The 19,914-nt window shown below is 38.7% G+C and overlaps 1 protein-coding gene across 2 annotated transcripts in view; it reads left to right on the top strand.

The window, feature by feature from the left end:
• BICD2 (bicaudal D homolog 2 (Drosophila)) overlaps window positions 1-16,682 on the top strand; it is a 45,319-nt gene extending 28,637 nt beyond the window's left edge. Inside the window, exons 6-7 of one of the 2 annotated variants that reach the window (XM_009332579.1) lie at window positions 11,118-11,328; window positions 14,546-16,682. In XM_009332579.1, coding sequence (XP_009330854.1) covers window positions 11,118-11,328; window positions 14,546-14,551 — 217 coding nt within the window. In that variant the 3' untranslated portion in view covers window positions 14,552-16,682. Of the gene's footprint in view, window positions 1-11,117; window positions 11,425-14,545 lie in introns of those variants that run through there. The other variant, XM_009332580.1, reaches the window with a different exon arrangement.
• The last annotated feature ends 3,232 nt before the right edge of the window (window positions 16,683-19,914 follow it).

Below are 19,914 nucleotides of genomic sequence, written 5' to 3'. Positions count from 1 at the left end.
GAGAGTGAGAGTGTGACTGTGAACTGGTTTGGAGAGGAAGAATTGTAAATGCCAGAGGGGTAGTTCTCTCTCTGCCTTTCTCTTGGTGTATTATCTAGAGGTCAATCTTGTCCTTTTACTGGGAAGACAATAATGAAGACTCCTTGGCATGGGGAAATTGGAAGCAGAATAAAAGTTTTTCTGAAAGCAGCAGACTTAAGAGCTCTATCCTGGAGCTCTCACGGGGAGTTGTGGGTGATGAGAGGCAGGAGCGAGATCTGTTCGGGGATGCACGACAGACTCCCATGCCTAAATGAACAATTATTTCTGAATTTATGCTTTACTTGAGTAACTGTAGTGAAGAAAGTAAGGGGCCAAGAGCAAAGGAGGACTCAAAAAGCTGAGGATGGAGTGAGTGGAGATGTGGTCCGCTGAGCCTTTCGTCTTGTGAGCACTTGCATTCCTGATCATTGCATGGCAGATAAGCAGCTGGGCCTTGTATTTTGCATCTAGCCTGAGACAGTGCAGTTGCACAGAGCATGAAGAATTGCTTCTTTCTCCCAGCGTGCCCAGTGTTTCAGATGCCTCAATAGCTATCAAGACCTATTACTGCAGGGTAGGGTGCTATCACCCCTTCCCTGCCTGATCTCTGGTCAGAGAGGATTAGTAGGTTGGTGGTTGGCTGAGTGCATTCTTCTGTCAGTGGTTGTTTCATCTAAGTCTCCGTTTCAGGTAAGGTAGGTTTGGAATGGGTGTTCCTAGGTGCTTTGGTGAAGATAACCTCAAAAACTGTCTTGGAGTCTGATTTTCAGGTGTGTTTCAAATATCAGAAGTATGTAACAGCCCAATTTGTCTTCACCGTCGCAAACAACCTGCTAATGGAGCATCTCTTAACAGTCTACAGTAAGTCGTGGTTCTCTGACCAAGAGGTTTGTATCAGCAGAGACTAATAACGAGTGATGGGGCCTTTACCCCACCGTGTTTGTTTCGGTGTTGCGTTCGAGTGTGGGATGAAGCAGACTGCTGCACAGAGATCCGTATTTTCCACAGGAAACCGCCCATTTTGGAGGATGCAAGAGAGCTGTAACAATACGTGAGAGTTGAAGGCTGGGCATGAATATAGTAACTGACCTAATTTCCTTTTTAAAGTAGGTTAATCCCACTAATTTGACAATACTACCAGCTATTTTTAATAAGTAATGAAAATACAATAAGACCTCAGCCTAGAGACAAAGGAAGGCTTGCAAAACACAGATTAACAGCTTCCAGCGCTGAGGGACTGCTGCAGCACTGTATGCCTAAAATTAAGCTGTCGTATAAAGGAATAAATCAAGATATGCATAATGTACTATAGACGTACATGCAGTAGCTGTCCTGTTAAAGTCCAGGTTTCTTAATCAACACACATATCCCTGTTGTGTGTACAAATACTGAAAGCACTGGAAGCCAGATTAAAATCTGCCCTGTAGAGCTGAAAATGGAATTTATCTGCTTAAGTAGACTGTAATAGCTATTTATGTATCACTGTATTACAACCAAACATTTTGATGTTTCATTAGTAAACTCTCTCTTCACCAGAAAAAAAAAGATGCAATCACTTCTCCATTTAAAATCCGAAGGGAAACTGATCATCTTTTTTGTTTTACTTTGTCAAGTACGTTTGCACTTGCTAACAGGCAGCTTGGGTGCTGCAAAATGTAAATAAACAAAGCCTGACGATGATGCAGCAAACGTTCATTAGGGTGCAGCCTTCAGCTTTATTACAAGACGTGAAGTGGTACTTCTTTCTCTTTATGGATACCATCTGGGTCCTGTACTTTACCTGTTTTCTGGAGCAGCTGTTTGAAAGAGTATTTCCCAAAATAATCTTTCTCAAAATTCATCATACAAAATACACGACTGTGGTTACTGTTTTGAGGGGGTTATGAATGTATTTACTTAGGAATTTAAAACAGAATAGCTTGTATTCACATGATGAGGTTGAACATTGTAAAGAAAGCCGTCACTTTTACAGTACACTTGCAACATTGAACTACAATGATATCTGGAGTGGGTATGTTCTGTACTTTAAAGAATAAACCCTTGCAAATTGGCAAAAGAAAATACGGCTTCACACAAAGCACTCGTTAGAATTTTTGCCTTAGACAGCATAAATTAATAACTAGTTTGTTTTCAAATAAAATATTCAATGGAAATTCCCAAAAGGCATGGTAGGTCTTTAAAATGCAGTGTTTACTCTCAGAGTTTGTACTGTCTTTGAGTTGTAACTGCATCTCTAACAAAAAAGTATAAAGAGCACGTATTTGCAGTTAACTCATTTCACTCAGGTCTTTGTTCAAGTATATATGAATCGAGGGGCTACTTTCAAAGGGTTTGTTGAGTATTTATTGAGTTTAATGTGACCAACGCCCTATGTTAACAGCACCAAGTAAGGAAAAAGCAGTGAGTGAGAACAGGAGTTCCCAGGCGAGAGGTGGATACTGCTGGTGGTATTCAGGTCACTTCAAAGTGGCGCATAGGGAGCACAGAGCCAGGAGCTGCTGCTGTTTTTTCCTGGCAAAAATATTTAACCTCCAAAAATATTTTATGGTAGGCTTAATTTTTTTTTTGACTCTCACTTAGTAGGTTAAGAAAATTGAAAGGATTTATTTTTATACAGAACAATGGAAATCCCTCTTCAAAGTGGCGCATAGGGAGCACAGAGCCAGGAGCTGCTGCTGTTTTTTCCTGGCAAAAATATTTAACCTCCAAAAATATTTTATGGTAGGCTTAATTTTTTTTTTTTGACTCTCATTTAGTAGGTTAAGAAAATCTTTATACAGAACAATAGAAATCCCTACTTAAGTGTGTGTGTGGGGGGTAGTAGCAAATTTGAGATAAATGAATTCATCTTCCTCTAAAATATTGTCAAGAAAGACTGATTCCTTTCTTTGCTAGACAAAGGGCTTCTCCCAAGTGTTGTGAGGGAACTTGAAGTGAATATGTCCTGTTTTCTAATGATTTGGGGTGAGAGTGAAGCACGGTTTCCTAGTCTTGTAGGCCAAGATATGTTTCTAGATTGCCTGTAACCAATTTGTCATTCAAACTTGCAAGCACATTTGAGCTCAGGTTTCTTAAAAGTGATTACGGGGGGAAAAAACACTGTATCAAAACATGAGAAAAATAGAGCTGGGAATTTTAAGCTTGAGGGTTGTTTAGCTTAACTTTTCAGTAAGAAAGGAGGGGGTGAGAAGGCTGTAAGTTTCTGCTAGTTGTTTGGAGAACACCTCTGAACCTGCAATTTCCAGAGTACGCTGCATGTGATAATGAAGCACAGGTACACGGATTCATCAACCAGCAATTCAGGTTAAAGTCCTTAAGGGATGGTTAGATGACAAACAGGAGGCCAGTATGGCCATCACTTCATGGCTAAGAAAAGAATGCACTGAGAAAAGCTTGTCATGGATTGGACAAGAAGAGAGTTTAAACACAATTCTGCATTTTAAAAAGCAAAGGTTATTTTATTTTGTTATGCTAGTCTTTTCCTTGAGTTTGACTTGCTGGAATTTGAGTAAGCATCCTTCCAAAAATTCTACTAAATATAGAAAATGGCAGAAACCATACACAATGAAAGTACAACATGGTTTTTCACCTTTCTCTTCCCTGTGTTATTTTTCTATTGTTTTTCTGTCTTTTGATACAGCCTGCCAGTTTCTTGTCTCTCTGACATGCGTGTTAAGTACTACGTGCACTGATGGGAGGACACCGTAATCTCTTCTCTCTAGAAGTACCTCCTCTGTGACAGGTTACAGCCAAACTCCTGCGGTGGATGGAGTAAAGCAGGCTAAAAACAGCCACGCTGGCTCCTCGCTGGCTTATTTGCTCAGGGTCAGGCAACAAAACCAAACAGTTGTATGAAGTTGCATTTGTCCTAATAAACCCTGACAGACTTAAACTAGCTCTGAGAAGTGACTTAGGATCCATCTTCACTCCTCTGATTAAAGACACGGGTTTCTCAACTTTGCTGCTCATGTATTTTTGGTTTCTTTTCCAGAGCCTCAGAACAAGCAAGGATAGTAAGAGAACAGACATTTCTCATCCCTCTAAAATATAGAACAGTAATTAAGAAATCTAGCAGAAGTAGAAGGCTTTGAAAAGCAGAAAACAAATATGCCTAGATGTAAATAATGGCTATCCCCATGTTCCAGTGTTTCATAAACTGTAAATAAAGGGAGAGACAAACTCTGCAACAAGTCAGCAAGGGGATGAGTGGCAAGTGTTAGAACATACTGGAAAGACTGACGGCGTGTAGCATGAGATTAAAATTACAAGATCGTGCTTGTGATAAAGAAACAAAACCATGATTACACACAAGAAACTAGCAGCCAACTGTTGTTCATTAATGGAGAAAAGGTGTTTCAAATGAATACGTATGTCAGTTCAGAATCATACAAGCTCTGTCAGTTTTCCAAGTATCCAAAGCATTTGGGATAATATTCTTGTGTTCGTGGACATCACAGGCCTGCAGAATATAAAGGAGTTTAAATTCATGCAGAGAACAGCGCAGTCCTTACGGATTGAGAATTATAGCTAAAGGGTCTTCATACTGCACTCCACACAGTAGAAGTATTCAACTTCTCTAAAAATATCCCATAAGATAAATGCTCAGAGGAGCCAGACACAGAAAATGTGACTCTGAAAATTTTCAGAATGGGATTCCCAGACGGGAGTAACAGCATTTGCCTCCTATTCCTGGTGCTAGATCTGGAGGTGATGAATGATGTCTGGAGAGAAAAATGTCTGGGCCGCCAGCACCCACGAGAAAGTAAGGAGACATCCAGGCAGGACAAAGGCATTTGACTGTCTTATAGGCATGCTACAAAAAGACATGAGTGATGTCTTCGGCCTAGTCATATTTATAACACTGATATGCCTGCTCTAGACTTTAAATATGTCTGCCAATTAAACTGTCTGCTACAAGTAATGCTGTATAGGTTGAGACGCAACCTTGGTGAAGGTGCCCCTTGTAGATAGACCCTGGAGCTGGGTTGCAACAATGAGTTTGCAGCCTTCTCCCAGATATTTCTTGAAGTAGCTGTGTCCACACCACTAATTCCTGTGTGCCTTGGTGCTTTGTTTGACTGCCTACTGTTAAGGAGAGTAAAACACAGGAGGTGTTTCTGTGATGTAGTAGTGCTGCCGTAGAAATATTCAGAGCAAAGACAGTGCCGGCTCTTGTTATGTAGCTTGTCTGCCCTTTTGTTTTTAATCAAAATGGAAAGTGAGTTACTTTAAAATACCTTATGCGGGAGACTACTGCTGCAGCAGTTATTTGTATCCATAGTCTTTTGGATAGGCAAGTCTTGGTTTCATTTGGCAATTAATAGGAAGTGTCAGTGCTCATAGTCTGTAAAAAACAAAACATGTACACAGCTTCAGTGGTATAGGGTAAGAGGGATGGAGGGTCTGGGATTAGATCCTCCACCCCTTGCTACCCCCTTCAGTGAAGGTTGGAAAAAATGTCCTGCCTGTGCAATAGCTTTAAAATTACTTCCAATCTAGTGGCATAGGATTGTGAATTCAGCCTTTAAATATAAAAAAGAAAGGAGTTTTCTTTTGAATTCTAGGAGGAGGGAATTTGCCATAGAAGTTTATGATCTCTCCTTGAGAGTTTTTATCGGTGGAAATTTAGAAGAGCTGTGGTGTCCAGCAATGTGGGTCTGATTGTTCCCTCTCAGTGCAGGAGATAATTCTTCCCATATGTTTCAAACTACAAGAGAGATTTGTGGTCTGATTACTTTCTTTAATAGCTCTTACTAATGGACATTGATTACACATAGCTGATTATAAACATTCTGGAAAACTATAGCTGGTTATAAACTATTCTCTGTTCTTAGTGAAAATCACAATGACTTATACAAATAAAGGCCACAACATTTATTCCTTTCAAATATACAACTCAGATGAGTTTTCAGTGCAAGGTATTGAGGAAGTAATTACAAACTACCCGTTGGCTAAGGTTTCCCTAGATACTCCCTTGAACTTGCTTATCTATAATCCTAAACGGCCTAAATCTGGGCTGTTCTTTCTTCTGCCTTCTTCAGGATTTGTGCTTTATTTTGTTCTTCGGGGGTTCTCGAAGAACACGTTACTGGAGTTTGGATCTGCACAGTTTCCAACTGTGCAAACCAAGGCAAGAGACAGGCTTAGTATACTTCCTAAAAATGTCTAGAAGATGCTGACCTAGCAGAGGGCCTTGGTCCTGCGGTCAGGTCTGTGTGAGTTCTGGTGCAGCTGCACTTGGGCTAGTGCACGTGGCAAACTCGCCTGCCTGGAGCGTGCTTATGTGGGGTTAAGCTTTTTAATACTTCTGCTTCAACAACTTTTTAAAAAACAAATGTATTAGTTTTGCATATCCATAAAACCAATCCAGTGTGGGTTCCTTCAGAGGAGACCAGCTCAGACAGATTGGGTGAGGTAATAGTTACGATCTAGTTCCTGAAGGCATGCCTGTTTTCTGCTGTCAATCCCTAGTAACGACCTTCTGTGTTCTTCCACTTCAAAATCCAAATCATGTATAGACTGGCTCTATATCTTACCCTTGGTGCTGGGGAGCATGGCTCTGCCGTGCATCGTGGGGTTCATCTGCATTTGCCACACAACGCAGAGTGGAAGGCCACCCTGTGAAAGGAGATTCAGTAGCTTTATTACTGCCATAATCTTCTTCCCTGTGTTCCTCCTTTGGTAATACAAAATTGTCACTTTCTCTGCAGATTAGCTGGTTTTCACCAGGGGTTGGGGTAAGGGGGAGGTGGGGGGAAGGTGTTAAAATTCAGTCTTTAATATTAATTTCTAATATAAAGATTCAGTTTGAAATAGCAGGTGGCTGATATCCCTTACAGCCGAACACAGCCAATGCTCATTTACATGTCATTTTAACCGCTTCTCTGCTAATATGTTTCCCAGCTTTTAATAAAGCCGAAAAATTGTGATTTTAATCCTCCATGCTTTAACTTGTTATGTAGGTTGACAATTTAATCTCTTGAGGTAGAAGTTAAAGTAGTTGATGCAGTTGATGCTTCTCTCAAAAGGCTTCCTTCAGTCACATCTGTCTTGCTTTCTTGGAAGTTGTCATATGGTCCTCATATTGACTGCAGAGGAGGGGGGAAAAGTATAATTACACCCAGGTGCATTTGGTTACGTCACTTTTTTTCCAGAACAGATCTTGATTCCATAGTGAATTTAGCTATAAATGTTATTAAATATAGTACGTGCTAAAGCTTAAACAAAATGGTATGTAGAAATAAGGCACAACTGGCATTTGTGGGAAGTAGTGGTATGCAGCTTTTGAAAATGAGGCAACCCATTGTTGTATTTTTCAATAATTTGGCTTCAGATGGTGTTCTAGAGGATTTAGTTTTTATTTCTCATCATTATATTTAACATTCAGGATATTTATTTCCTCTGTGTAGTTGGTTGTTTTAGCTGATGGTGTTTTTAAAAATCTAGTTGATGTTTCCTTAAGCTCCTTTTTTGTTGTTGTTGTTAATTACCAGTCATAAGAAAACAGGCAACATCAAAGCCTTCTGTTCGCTATCCACTTAAAACTGTGAATGTGTAAGTGTACAACAGGCTTATGCTAATTTCATATTCTTCTTTAAAGCATGAAAGCTCAATTATTTTCTTTCAAAGGTGTTTTTAAAACAAAGACATTTTCTGTTCTGACCTTGTAATGACTTTTGCATTGAATATACAGCTGGGAAGTAGCTCGGCACATGGCAAATGAAATTGTAAAAGGGAAGGATCTCTTATTGTTATATCTGCAAAGCAGTGAAAAGATACCACAAAAATATGCTGCCATAGCTGCTACTACTACTAGTTTTGCATTAAGCTGACGTAGTGCTAGAGGCTGTGTCATCTTATATGCTTAGGGAGGCTAACTTTTTTTTTTTTTGAGTAAAATTAAATTGGGAGCCAGTGAACAGCAGGAAGGAAGAAAGTAAGTAGGGCAGGTCCCAGTCCACCCGTGCACGCAACGTCTACATCCACTTCTAGGAAACCTTTCAACCCTCACCTGTTCTGTTCAAGTGAACAGTTGCTGTATTTCGCATAGCGTAGTGTTCCTCTGACCCTGGACAGCCGTGCTTGCACCAGGAGAAGCTTTGGTTTTGAAGCTGTATCATTTCATTTGACTTAAAGATCAGGAAAACAGGTTCAGGGTGCATGACTGTGTGTAGTCATAGTAGTTAACACTCCTGCCTCTCCCCAGTCCTCTCCTATATATGAGAGAACAGTTATTCGGGTTCAGTAAAAACTGCAGCTGCATGTGCGCTGCTGAGAACGCTTCCTTTTTGTTGGAAAGGGAGGGAGAACTCCCTGCATAGAGTTCTATGGGGAAAAAAGCTAATTTAGATATTTGAAATAGTGAATGCCTTGTAGTTTCTAAGGACGGTCATTTGATGTTTTAAACCGTTGTGCCTACAGCAGGCTTGATGAGATAATGACTTGCTACAATAACCTTTTGGAGGCAAAATCATGGCTTTAATTACAGCTTGGCTCACGTGCAGACAACTTTACTGCCTTCTAGACTCTGACAAGCATTTGTCTGTGTTACCAGTCAGCTATCAGGTTTGGCACAACTGACTGTGTTTGATCAAGAGGCATTTGAGTAATACCAGAAATGTTTAGAGAAGAGGATTAAGGGACATTAGCAAGACCGTGTGGGAAGCCCCTACTCTGCTTTACTGCAATGGTTTTGTTTTCTTTTCATCATCTCTTTTGTTTCTAAATGGGACGGGGTGGGAAGAAATCTGCCACTCTTGCCTTGGCTGGCTTTGATGAGCACTTCTCCGGTGGAAGTCAAATGAGTAGACAGACTGCAGCGATCTTGACAGCTTCACGGGACTGAAAATTTTGGGGCTAAATTAACTTCCTGTTCTGTACAAAAACAGTGGATACATTTTGTTTCACAAGAAGGGAGCTGGGAAATGGGGGGGGGAACTTCCCCATAATTTCACCTTGCCCAAACCTCTTGGCAGGGTAATACTGAGAATGAAACAAGGGTAATGGGGACAGGTCATTCCAGTGCCAGATCATGTTTTGCTGAAGCAATCACATTACGTTCCTCAAGGAATTGGTAACACTTTCTGGACGTTCCCCTGGTTTGCAGTAGTGGAGCTTTGAAGGGATCAGGTTTGAGGCATGGGTAGAAAAGAAAGCAGAAAGGTAACTCCTGGTATAACCAGACTTGTGCTTTTCACCTCAAATGTCATAAGTGTGTTTGAAAACTGGAGGGAAACCCCATAGCCCCCAGGCCCCCCAGTAATCTTTAGCCTGTGCCTTACTCCCACCCCCAAGTGAAGAAAATACATCTGTGACAATCTAGAGCAACGGCACAGGGTTAGCAGTGATGCTGTGAGCTATTTGTTTCTGTAGCCATGCCCTCATTTTGGAGCGGGTGCCACCTTCCGTAACAGGGGAGGACTGTTATGCCCGCAAGATTTATTTTCGTCTTTTCAGACTTCCTAGGGCCATTTCGGTCTGTGTTCCTCTCTAGCGCTAATGGTAAATTGGGTAAGATCCGGCCCTTGGTCTGTCTTCCCTCACTGAGCTGTGTGGATTGGTTCTGCCTTGTGAGGTCCACCTAGTTATGAAGAGAAAAGGGCAGGTGCCGGGCTTCCAGCAAGGTTAAGGTTCCGGGTTTTGTTTTTTAAAAAGAGAAATCCCTCACGCACTGGGTTTCCGCTGTGCTCCACCGTATGAGAGAGACCGTGATGAACTCAAGATGCGGATAGGTTCCCGCTCACATAGTGGCCCTAAACTCAAAACCTTCTGGCACGCTGAGCTACATCGCAGTTGTAGTTCATGCAGGTTTTGTATGAATATTTCTGGGTTATTGTTTAATCTCCATATGTTTTCAAAAATAAAATTCTATTTTTTCCTTTCCCTTTTTCTCTTCCCAAGCAAATATAATTAGGAATATAGGCGTAATCCTGCTATTTGAAGTCAGAGAGAGAGCAGAATTCAGGAGTTGATAGTATAAGCACAGCTGATGAATCTGCATGTGAATGCCGTTTTGTTCTGTGGTGGGTTTTTTCCAGTCTGCTTTACATTACTTAATGATGATAAATGTCCCTTAAAGTCAGGGGCTTTTCCATTTTGATGTTAAAAGGAACTTCTCTGCTGATATTTTTGCTTTTATGAAGAAGCTGTATTTTACAGATGTGACCATTGTAAATTCCAGCTGGTACCTATGAATATTTATTTTTCTACCCATACGCATAATTGGACTTCTATGTGCAGTAAATATGCCTCTACATGTAAAGACGTTAATTTTTTAAATTGTTCAAGATGCACTGTGCAAGTTAAGTAGCTTCCAAGCTCGGTGAAAATGACTGTAGATGAAACAGCTTGCAGACATTCATAGAGCTTCCCCCCCAGGGTTCCCAGTAACACTCAGTTCCTTTGTTTGATTGTTTTAAAATTAATTTTGGTGGTGAAAACAATTATATAAAGGCCACTTGCTATAGAGAAAACAGTAATAAAACACTATTTATAGAATTTTTACATCAGGAATCTGAGTAGGTTAAAGTAGAATTATGAAAGATGCTTACTTTTAACAATGCTGTTCAGTCACCACTGGAAACTTGTTATTTGGACTCCATGTGTAAAGTAACAAACTATGAAGTTCAGGTGCTCATCAAATTATATTAATAGCCATTTTGGTAACGGTCATTTTGCAGCACTCCTACTGTTCCCCTCAGACTACCTTTCCAGCCTAAAGCTTAGAACCGTTGTGGTCTCTGTAAGTAGAGACAAAAGTAATTTGACTGCATTGCGTCTACTCACTATGGAAGGACATCTTACTGATCTTTAGACATGAGTACTTCGATATCAGACTCCATACTTTCATTATCTAAGGATGCTATTAATTATACTACATTTTGAAAGGCGTGACCGTAAGTGCTGAGTGTGGGATTGTAAGAACCCCAGTGAAAAGTAATTGTGATTTTCTACAGGTTTGGTTGAAGTTCCTATTTAAAAGAGCGTGTATGCAAGCAACTGCAGAGCTGTCACTCTGCTAATATCGGCCAGACACAAGGGATTCATGTTTTATAGATAGAAACAGGATTGCTAAAGATTGATATATTTCATTGCAGATGTGACGAATATGTCACACAGCTGGATGAAATGCAGCGGCAGCTTGCAGCAGCTGAGGATGAGAAGAAGACTCTGAACTCCTTGCTTCGGATGGCTATCCAGCAGAAACTGGCACTGACCCAGCGCCTGGAACATTTGGAGCTAGACCATGAGCAGTCCAAAAGGGTGCGCACAAAATCTGCTTCCAAAGCCAAGAGCAGTAACCCTACTGTAAGTCATATTCGGTCCTGTGGAGACAGGTCTGAAGGATCTGTCCTTAACAACCAGGTTTTTTGTAGTGAGAAATATAAAATCTATTGTGACTAGGACAGGTGTGTAGAAAAATCATATTATGCATCTTATTTTATGCTGTAACTGTCAGCGTAAATCCCCACTATCTAATGTCGCAGTGAGTTGACTTGTACTAGTATGTTGTTGAACCAGGTAATACAAAATTGTATTATGGTGGTCTTAACTGTAACTAATTCATAAGTATGGGGATGCTATTAACAAGTTAATAGTGGAAAGGAATTAGCTTTTTCCACAATTAACATGTATGGGTTTTGCTGTTTATGGTAAGTGTTAAACGAGTACACCTGATATAGTATATCTGGTGCTACTAATTGTAGTTTGTATAGCACAAATGTGATCCTTTCTCCGGGGTTGCAGCATACTTCAATAAATGCTTTCACAGGCAGAAACAAACAGAAAACCTTCCTTGTTATTGTGGCTTAAGAAGTGGTGAAAAGCAAATGTTAAAATGAGAGGTATGTCTTGGAAATGCAGAGCATTTTGAAACTGGAACCAAAATTAATTTGCCTATTGTGGCAGATATTAAGAACTTGCTGTCGTATCACCACTGACCAAAGTCCTAAAGCTTTTATAGGCTATAAAAGCTAGAAAAAAACTTGGTAGGGTACATTATTTACACTCTGCTTCCCTCTCTTCAGAGGGTTAACCAGAAGAAACTTGCACATTTATATTAAAAATATGCAATATTTACCCCATCTGATATAAAACTTAAAATTTTAATAATTGGGATCCTACCTGGTAGACAGTTCCACTTTAAGAAGTTATGCTGTGGAAAAGTGTCATGTCCTGAAAGGATCTTTGTGGTCTCATGTTGCTCCTTACAAGCATAACACTTTGGAAAGAATCTGTTCTATATGTTACTGTAGCCACACAACATATATGTGTAGAATTAGTGTGACTATGGTCTAGTATTGTCAGTCACAAAACAGTTTTTCTCAACTTTCAGTATTAATCTAAATAGGATAGTATTTCAGAGCTCTGATCTTTTTTTTTTTTAATACACAAAAGATAATTGCATTCCTTATGCAAGCACATGTTTCACAGGGCTCTACATTATAGGCACAGGAAATTGAACCAGATCATCCTGCTAATAATTACTTATGAAGTAGCTTAGTATACATATTAATCTTTAAAAACAAATAAACCTTTGTCTGCTATTGAACTTTTAAGGGGCCTTTTTAGCCACTTAATTACAATACGTTTGATAATGTAAAAGTGTACTTCATAATTGGTGCCTACATAAGAGAAAAAGATTGAAAATGTTGCTTCTAAAATTGTGGAAAATTTGTGGAGCACAACAAGGCACGCTTTGTTCTTTCAACCAGAGTTTTAAAGTGCCTAACCTCAAACTTTATTTTAATGTAAAGCCCTGTTCATTTTGTACTCTTTCAAACAATTTTGTATGCCTATCGTACTACTAAAAGCAATGCGAGCCTGCACAGTTGTCTGCTTGATAGTGATGTTTTATAAAGCCATTCTAATATTCCTGGTGTGGTACTGCCTCATCTCACTACCATTTCTTATAGATGGTCAGCAGCTTGCTTCCTGTGCATTGCCGCTCTGCCTATAAGTAGTCAGGAGATATCACAGTACTAATACAAGGTAATAAGGAGCACAGCTTGTTTTCCCAGTGAGGGGAAACCACGTGGGATTTTGGCTTCCCAGATATTTGGGTGGTGGTGGGGGAAGACTTCTAAATTCATACAATGAGACTTTCGACAAATGGAATTGCAGAAACCTTGCTACAAAGCTGGGAAACGTCAGAGTGCCGCAGTCTAATGCCAGAATTGCATTTACCAATATTGAGAGGAAGAAAAAAAACCAAGTGGTTTAAGTCTAACATGTTGCTCAAACATCACTGCTTGAGAAGTCTAAACAAATAGGAATTCTGGCTTTAGAAACTAGGCCCTGTGCGTCTGTTATTACTTTTTTTAGAAAACACTGAATTCTCCTGAATTTGAGCTTTAATATTGCTAAATAGCAGGTTTGATATTTTAGAAGCGAGACATCTTTTAACAATTTTCAATCCTGCTTTTCTCTTCTTTGCTGCACAATCTTCCAAAAGGCCTTTATTCTTCTCATTCCTGCATTAAGTGTAATTTAAAAATACTTTGTAAAAGCAGGCATTTGAGTGCTAACTTTCTTTGCTCCAATAGAAACAGTTAGAATTTTGCTTCCACTATGGTAGGGAGCTTTAATACAGTTTTCACTGCTTCCATGTCTCTAGTGGCAGTATTTTTGCAAAATACTAATGGCAAAAAGGTAAATTGGAAAAACTAATTGAATGCATTGTTAGGTTTCAAATTAACTGGAACTTTATAGAAAGATTTCAATGTTACCAGACAGTGACTATTACTATCAGTCTTGGCGCACACTTTCAGTTCCAAGTATGAACAATTTTGCTATTAGCCCAATAGTCTTAGTAGTCATTTCCATCTTCATTCATTTCTGTGGATCTTTAAAAAAAACACAAGCCAAGAAACCTGACTGCTATTTGAGCTTGTCAAGGTTACGGTTTATCTTCTTCTAGCACCTGTTATAAAAAGAAATGAGGAATGGTGGTAAGGTGACTTGATCCTGCTGTTTGTATTTTTGGATAATATTTCAGATTGAGTCTTGTAATTCTTGATTAACAATTTCTTGAAACGTACATTTGCTGTAAGTCTTTCATATCACTTTCAATGGGTTGGGATAAAGCATGGAAAATTTCTTAAGCCGTCACCTACCTCTGCAAGCAGGCTCTTCTTCGGAATGAAATTCTCTGCATTGGCCTGCATGATATACTGACCTGCATGTTTCTGGAGAACCTAGAGCTTCACTGAAAATGTTTCTTGCACATTCATTGCTGTTAACTTGTGCTTGAACAGCAAAGCTTTATTCAGTACTTGTAAGACGCCTTCTTTCTGCAAAGCTATTGCTTCCAGGCTAAACCCAGAAAGCATTGTTCCGTCGGCTTGGAAAGCATCTGCAAGCTAAAATGGCTGCTTCTACCCCAGTAAGCTAACAGACACCCTCAACCAACTAACCTGCTTTTGCAGCACATTGTTTTAAGTTTTCAGTTCTTTAATTGAGAAATAAACACTGATTATTTTTTTTTCTTCTTCTTCTAATGCTATTTTATTTTTCCATTTTTCAGCTGTAGAGTAGTCCCTGGAGAAGGCCTTTCCAACAGTGCAACAGCATTTCTTAGCCTCTTTCATTATGGTTAAAAGTGGTAGCCCATTGCACAAAGAATGGAAACCACTGACCTGATCCTAACTTTTGAAAACACCTTTTCCTATATACTACCTGAAACTTTCCTTTTATGTCCGAAGCTATAAAACAAACAAGCTTTACCTTTAAGTGCTGCTGCAGTAAGAAAACTTACAAGTGCTGAAGAAACCTACTTCAAATGTCATGATCACCATATTAGTTTATGATCTACTAGAAATGTTCGGATGGGGAAATTTCTTATTTCATTGCAGATGCTCATTTTTTATGTGATTGTTAAACCTGTGCACTTTTGGTATTTTGATATTTTTTTCTTTAGCTTCTTTAATTACTTATGTAGAAGAGTTTATATAAATGCAGTGGTTTGTGCTCATAGTCTCTCTCCAATTTGGGCTTCTGATTTTTGAATTCTACATCAGCATGTGGCAGAGATTTTTGGGGGGCTCTAGATTGTGGTTAGAAAAAAGTTTCAACAAAAAGCAGGAGCTCTGCTAAACTGTGTGCTGTGCTTCAGCAGCTTTTTTATTATTATAAAATGTTAAGCTTTATATGTTTAAATTACTGATTTTTTTTTTTAACTGCCATGTTCATTAAGAAATCCAGGGTATTCAAATTCTGGGGTTTTTTTCATATTGTATTATTATTCTTAGGAATAGTTCAATGTAACAAGAAGAAAACTTGACTTTGCTCTGGTTAAAACAGTAATAGGCACTTGAAAAATATTAAATAAGTAGTATTACCTATAAATTCCAGAATTCCTGGGTTTTAGGAAGTTGAAGTATTATCGATTAACAGAATTTTATACAACTATACCAGTTAAATTCCAAATTGGAATTGTTTTGTTACTTTTTCATTTTATTGTGCCAAATTATGGTACATTTAGAAAGAAAAATTCTAAAGTTGTCAATGATAGGGTGTTATATATCAGCGCCTTTCTGTCATTAATTATTGCCAGTAGTGCCTTTAATCATTTTAAGGGAGACTCTTAGAATAGCTTAGTCTAAGTCCTGTAACTTAGGAGAAATGGAATGGCTGTTTTGGAATTTAGTAAAGACATGGAGCAATAAGTGCAAAGTGAACTCCCCTTTCGCACATTTTTAATGGGTAGTCTTACTATAGAGATTATATACTCAAGGAATTGTAAAAAATTCTGTTAGTCAATGATATTTCACCATGCAAATCCTTGCAAATTCAGGGGTATAGAGGAAAAAGAAAAAAAAAAAAAACAACAAACCTAAACAAACCCGAATACACTTTGGGAACCAAATGGACTCATGTTGAACAAATGAGCAAGATGTATTAACACATTTGTGGTAACAGTACAGAGGACGTATCAGGAATATTCATGTTACGTGAGCTTTGTATGGTGGTGGTTGCAGTTAACCATAGTATTGTTTGCAAATGTGAACAAGAAAACATTGATATCTTCTCTTGCATGTTGTATCTAATCCTTGTGATTTCAGGAAACAGAAACGGTGAAGTGCATCAACAAGCTGTACGCTCTACTGTTTGTTGAGGCTCACATGAATGATTAAATTGGTACTTGTTGGGGGGGAGCCTTCCCACTCCTCAAAAAAAGTACAAATTGAAATAATATTGACAGTGGGGAAAAGATTTCTGTTTGCTGGAAAAAAGCATTATTATTCCTAGATGTGGGGACGTATATTTCCATCTTCTGTTACAGTATTGATTAATAAGAAATATTGTTGCATTTAAAATTACTACATTTGTATGTGGGTATTTATTTGAAATGATGTCGAAGTACTGTATTATGTTTTATGTGCATTACCTTTTAGTGGTGGATTGGTCTCCATTTAACGTCATATGCATGTATTCTTGCCAAGTAACCTTTACACAGATCTGAAAAAAAAAAAAAAAGTGTTAAAGAGAAAATGTGGAAACTTCTTAAAAGTTTAACTGTGTGTTAATTGGATAACCTTAGGAGGCATAGAGGCCAAAACATTTCTTCCAAATTAATAAAAGAGTGTTTAATGTAGGAAAGCAATCTGCCTGCGTAAAGGTAGTCACACTGGCAGTATCAATAAAAGAGAAAAGGAATTGCGTTTTCTGCCTGTTGTTTTTGTGTTTTAAGAAGCCGCCATTTTAATTAGTCGGTCTTCCTAAGCTATTTTCAGTGTGGGGCTGAATAAATATTAATTTTTATCTGAGAGAAACTGAAAACTTAAAACCAAGTTTGCCGCAGAACCAGAGAATTAATTATTTTTGCTCGTACTTGAGGAGCACCATCCTCTGTGCTGTTTCATGAGATTTTCCTGGATTAGTTTTAGCCTTGATCCGACCAGTTTAATCCATTTCACCGAATAGCCATGCAAACACTTGTACCAGTACGGGAAAGGGGAGGGTAGGACTAATGTTTTTGGTGACAGTGGTGACAAGTCTTCCTGAACTTACATCTGAATTTCTCATATACTCTCCAAAATGCGTTAAGATGATGTTTATCTGGTAGAATTAACAAACTTGCTCACCAAAAAACCCATGAAGGAGTATGCTTAAAGTCCGAGGGCGAGGCTAAGGTTTGCCCCATCAATACATGGGTATTCCTGGGTCGATGAATTGATATTGGCCCCTAGAAATATTAAATATGGTTTTATACTCTAGTTTAACAACTCTTACGTCCCCAGGTAGGATTCCTAGAACTATTCTGCTTATCGTTTATATACCTGGTGGCAGTCAGTTGCATTACACCAGCTAATCAACATAATTTATATCGTAACCGGAGAGCAATATGACGATTTTTACCTAGGCATTGAAAATACATGTCGAATTCTGTGCAATCAACTAGCAGAGTATATTTGCTAGGACACTTGCCTTGATTGTATAGTTTTGCATTTACGATAATGGGAGTTTTATCTGCAGGGTGATCAAAGGGAGAAACATTTTATAAATATATATGCATGCAAATAACAGAAGAACCAAGAACAGACCTGTTGAAACAGTAAAACAGTGTGATTCAAAAACGCTTTAGTAAGAAAAAAAGAAAATGAGAGAAGGAGAATATTTTAGCTTAAAAGCTTGTCTAGTGAATGGCTATTAATTAAAACATCAATTTCTTTGACTCTTTTCTGTGTAGAAAAAATACAGTGCCTGGAGGGAATGTCGCCTATGCTGAGTTGGGAGGGTGGGTCACCAGCTACATTCCAGACTGCAGATGTTGCTGTATTTAGTCTCTGGGAAAGGAATCTGCCAGCTAACAGAACACTCCTGCTTGCTATGGATTCAGTATCATTTGTTCCTTGCAAGTAAGGCTTGGAAAAAAGCTCCTCCAGAGGAGGAGCAGGGCAGATTTTCAGATGTACTTAGATGCCTGAAGATAAAGAAAAGCAGGCCTGAAAGTCCCCATGTACCTAGTTTTGTAGGATGAAGGCGAAGAAAATCAAGACATAGGTGCTTTTTGGAGATCCCACTGGATAAGATGGTAAAATTCAGCCACAGAAATATTTACAGAAGTTACAGCTTCAAAACCTGTTCACATTGTTGTGGTTTTTAAAGGCTGATGATGTAGATTGACCTACAGGACCAGGAAAAGGTATTTTTCCACTCAAGGACTTAGCAAAAACAATGAAAAACTGTAATGATCACTTCTGCGAGCTCAAAAACAAGCAAAGCAGCTAGTTAATATGACTATTTTGAGTATGTGATTATTTTGAGTATTGAACGTTTGTATGTAAAAGCTTCAGCAAACGTTCATTAGCGGTTGCTGGGAAAAACACTCATGTACAAACTGCTCAAAAGATGACTTCATCCTGTTCCTTTCTTTCCTTCGAAGAGCGTTGCTGTCCTTCCCCAGTGAAGGAGGGGGGTTGCTGCTTCTCAGTGCAAAGGCGAATTTCCACAAAAAGGAGCTATCACAGCTGCAGAGTGAACTTTTTTCCCCTTTATCTCCAAAGTAATCTGAGACCTGATCTCGTACATTGAATCTGCATCAACCAGCCTTACCTTATCCAACCCTGTGACTTCGGGACATAATGCTCTTGACTAAGTCATCAGATTTGATAATTATCAAGAGAAATGGTTGTAAAGTGTCTTAGATCCAGTAACTGTGTTTTGTTTTTTTTTTTAAGTCAACAAACAAACAGGCTGGATCTGGTTCTAGATATTCGACTATTTCTGAAGTAAAGATAATATACCAAGTGGGAGCAGTGTAATGAAAGCTGATTTTTGTGGTTATGCTGGAGAAAACCTGAGAGAAAGTTTAAAATTTACTTAAAACCTACTGTATGCTGATATTTACCTAGGACGATATATGTAATCTACTTGCTGATTAAGGCTACATACATAAGCAAAGCTTGAGTTAGCTACATACAGATGAAGTGACTTTAAGCTAGGCTGAAGGGAGTTCTAAGTCTGCACACCCAGATTTCCACCAGCTTAGCCAGTAAGAGTAAAAGTTGGTTAACTAAGCTGAAAATGACTTTATGGGCAGAACCCACAAATACCAGGGCTTTTTACCGAATCAAACGTCGGGTTAGAAGGACACTCTGCGAAGGCCAAAAACGTACCTGCCCAATTCTCTTTATGTTGCAAGAATTTTGAACAACTTTGTATTTTTAAAGTATCTCTGTGATTTTACTTTTAAAAATGTCAGCAGGTGGACATTCGAGCTGTGAATGTCCTATGCTAAAATACTGTGATGTGCTTACGGGCACAGGAGGAGAAACTTTAAAACTGATGATTTAGTATGTAGTTTTAAAGAGATCATACATACTAAAAGAGCAGAATTTTTAAAAATAAATTCTTGCTAGTGCTTGCATAATCCATTATTCTCGATAACAGTATTTTCATCTTTTTGGAAACTGATTGATTATTTCTGCTTTTCAAACAGTAGTATATTTGAGGAATTACAAATCTCCATATTTAAGGAGAGAAAGGAAAACTACTGTTCATTTTAGTACATGCTGCTTCGTATTGCTTGACATTAAAAAGACAGTTTCTTCTTTATCTTCTCCTTGGAACCTTGCTCCCTATTTTTTACACAGAAATTTTAGGTTAAAAGAATCTCCCAGTATTCAGCCGCATGCTAACTCAAAGCCAAGGGAACCACTCAATTTGGCGATTTCATAATCACAAACATTTTCCCCTTAATTTCTGGTGATGAGACTGTTCCTGACTAGGACAGTTTGTATCCTTATTCCAAATTACGTTGAGTAAACATTCAGGCAGCTTCCACTTATCTCAAATGTTATTTAGCTTGTTTTCCTGTATGGCTTCTACCCTGGAATTCAAATTAATGCAGCTCAAGGCTTTATCAAGGGATAGCGTAAAGCATTTGATCCA

Source organism: Pygoscelis adeliae, unplaced genomic scaffold (genome assembly GCF_000699105.1).
Source record: "Pygoscelis adeliae isolate BGI_AS28 unplaced genomic scaffold, ASM69910v1 Scaffold349, whole genome shotgun sequence".
Lineage (NCBI taxonomy): Eukaryota > Metazoa > Chordata > Aves > Sphenisciformes > Spheniscidae > Pygoscelis > Pygoscelis adeliae.
The sequence above is the reverse complement of the archived record's forward strand: the minus strand, read 5'-3'. Positions and strand labels throughout refer to the sequence as shown.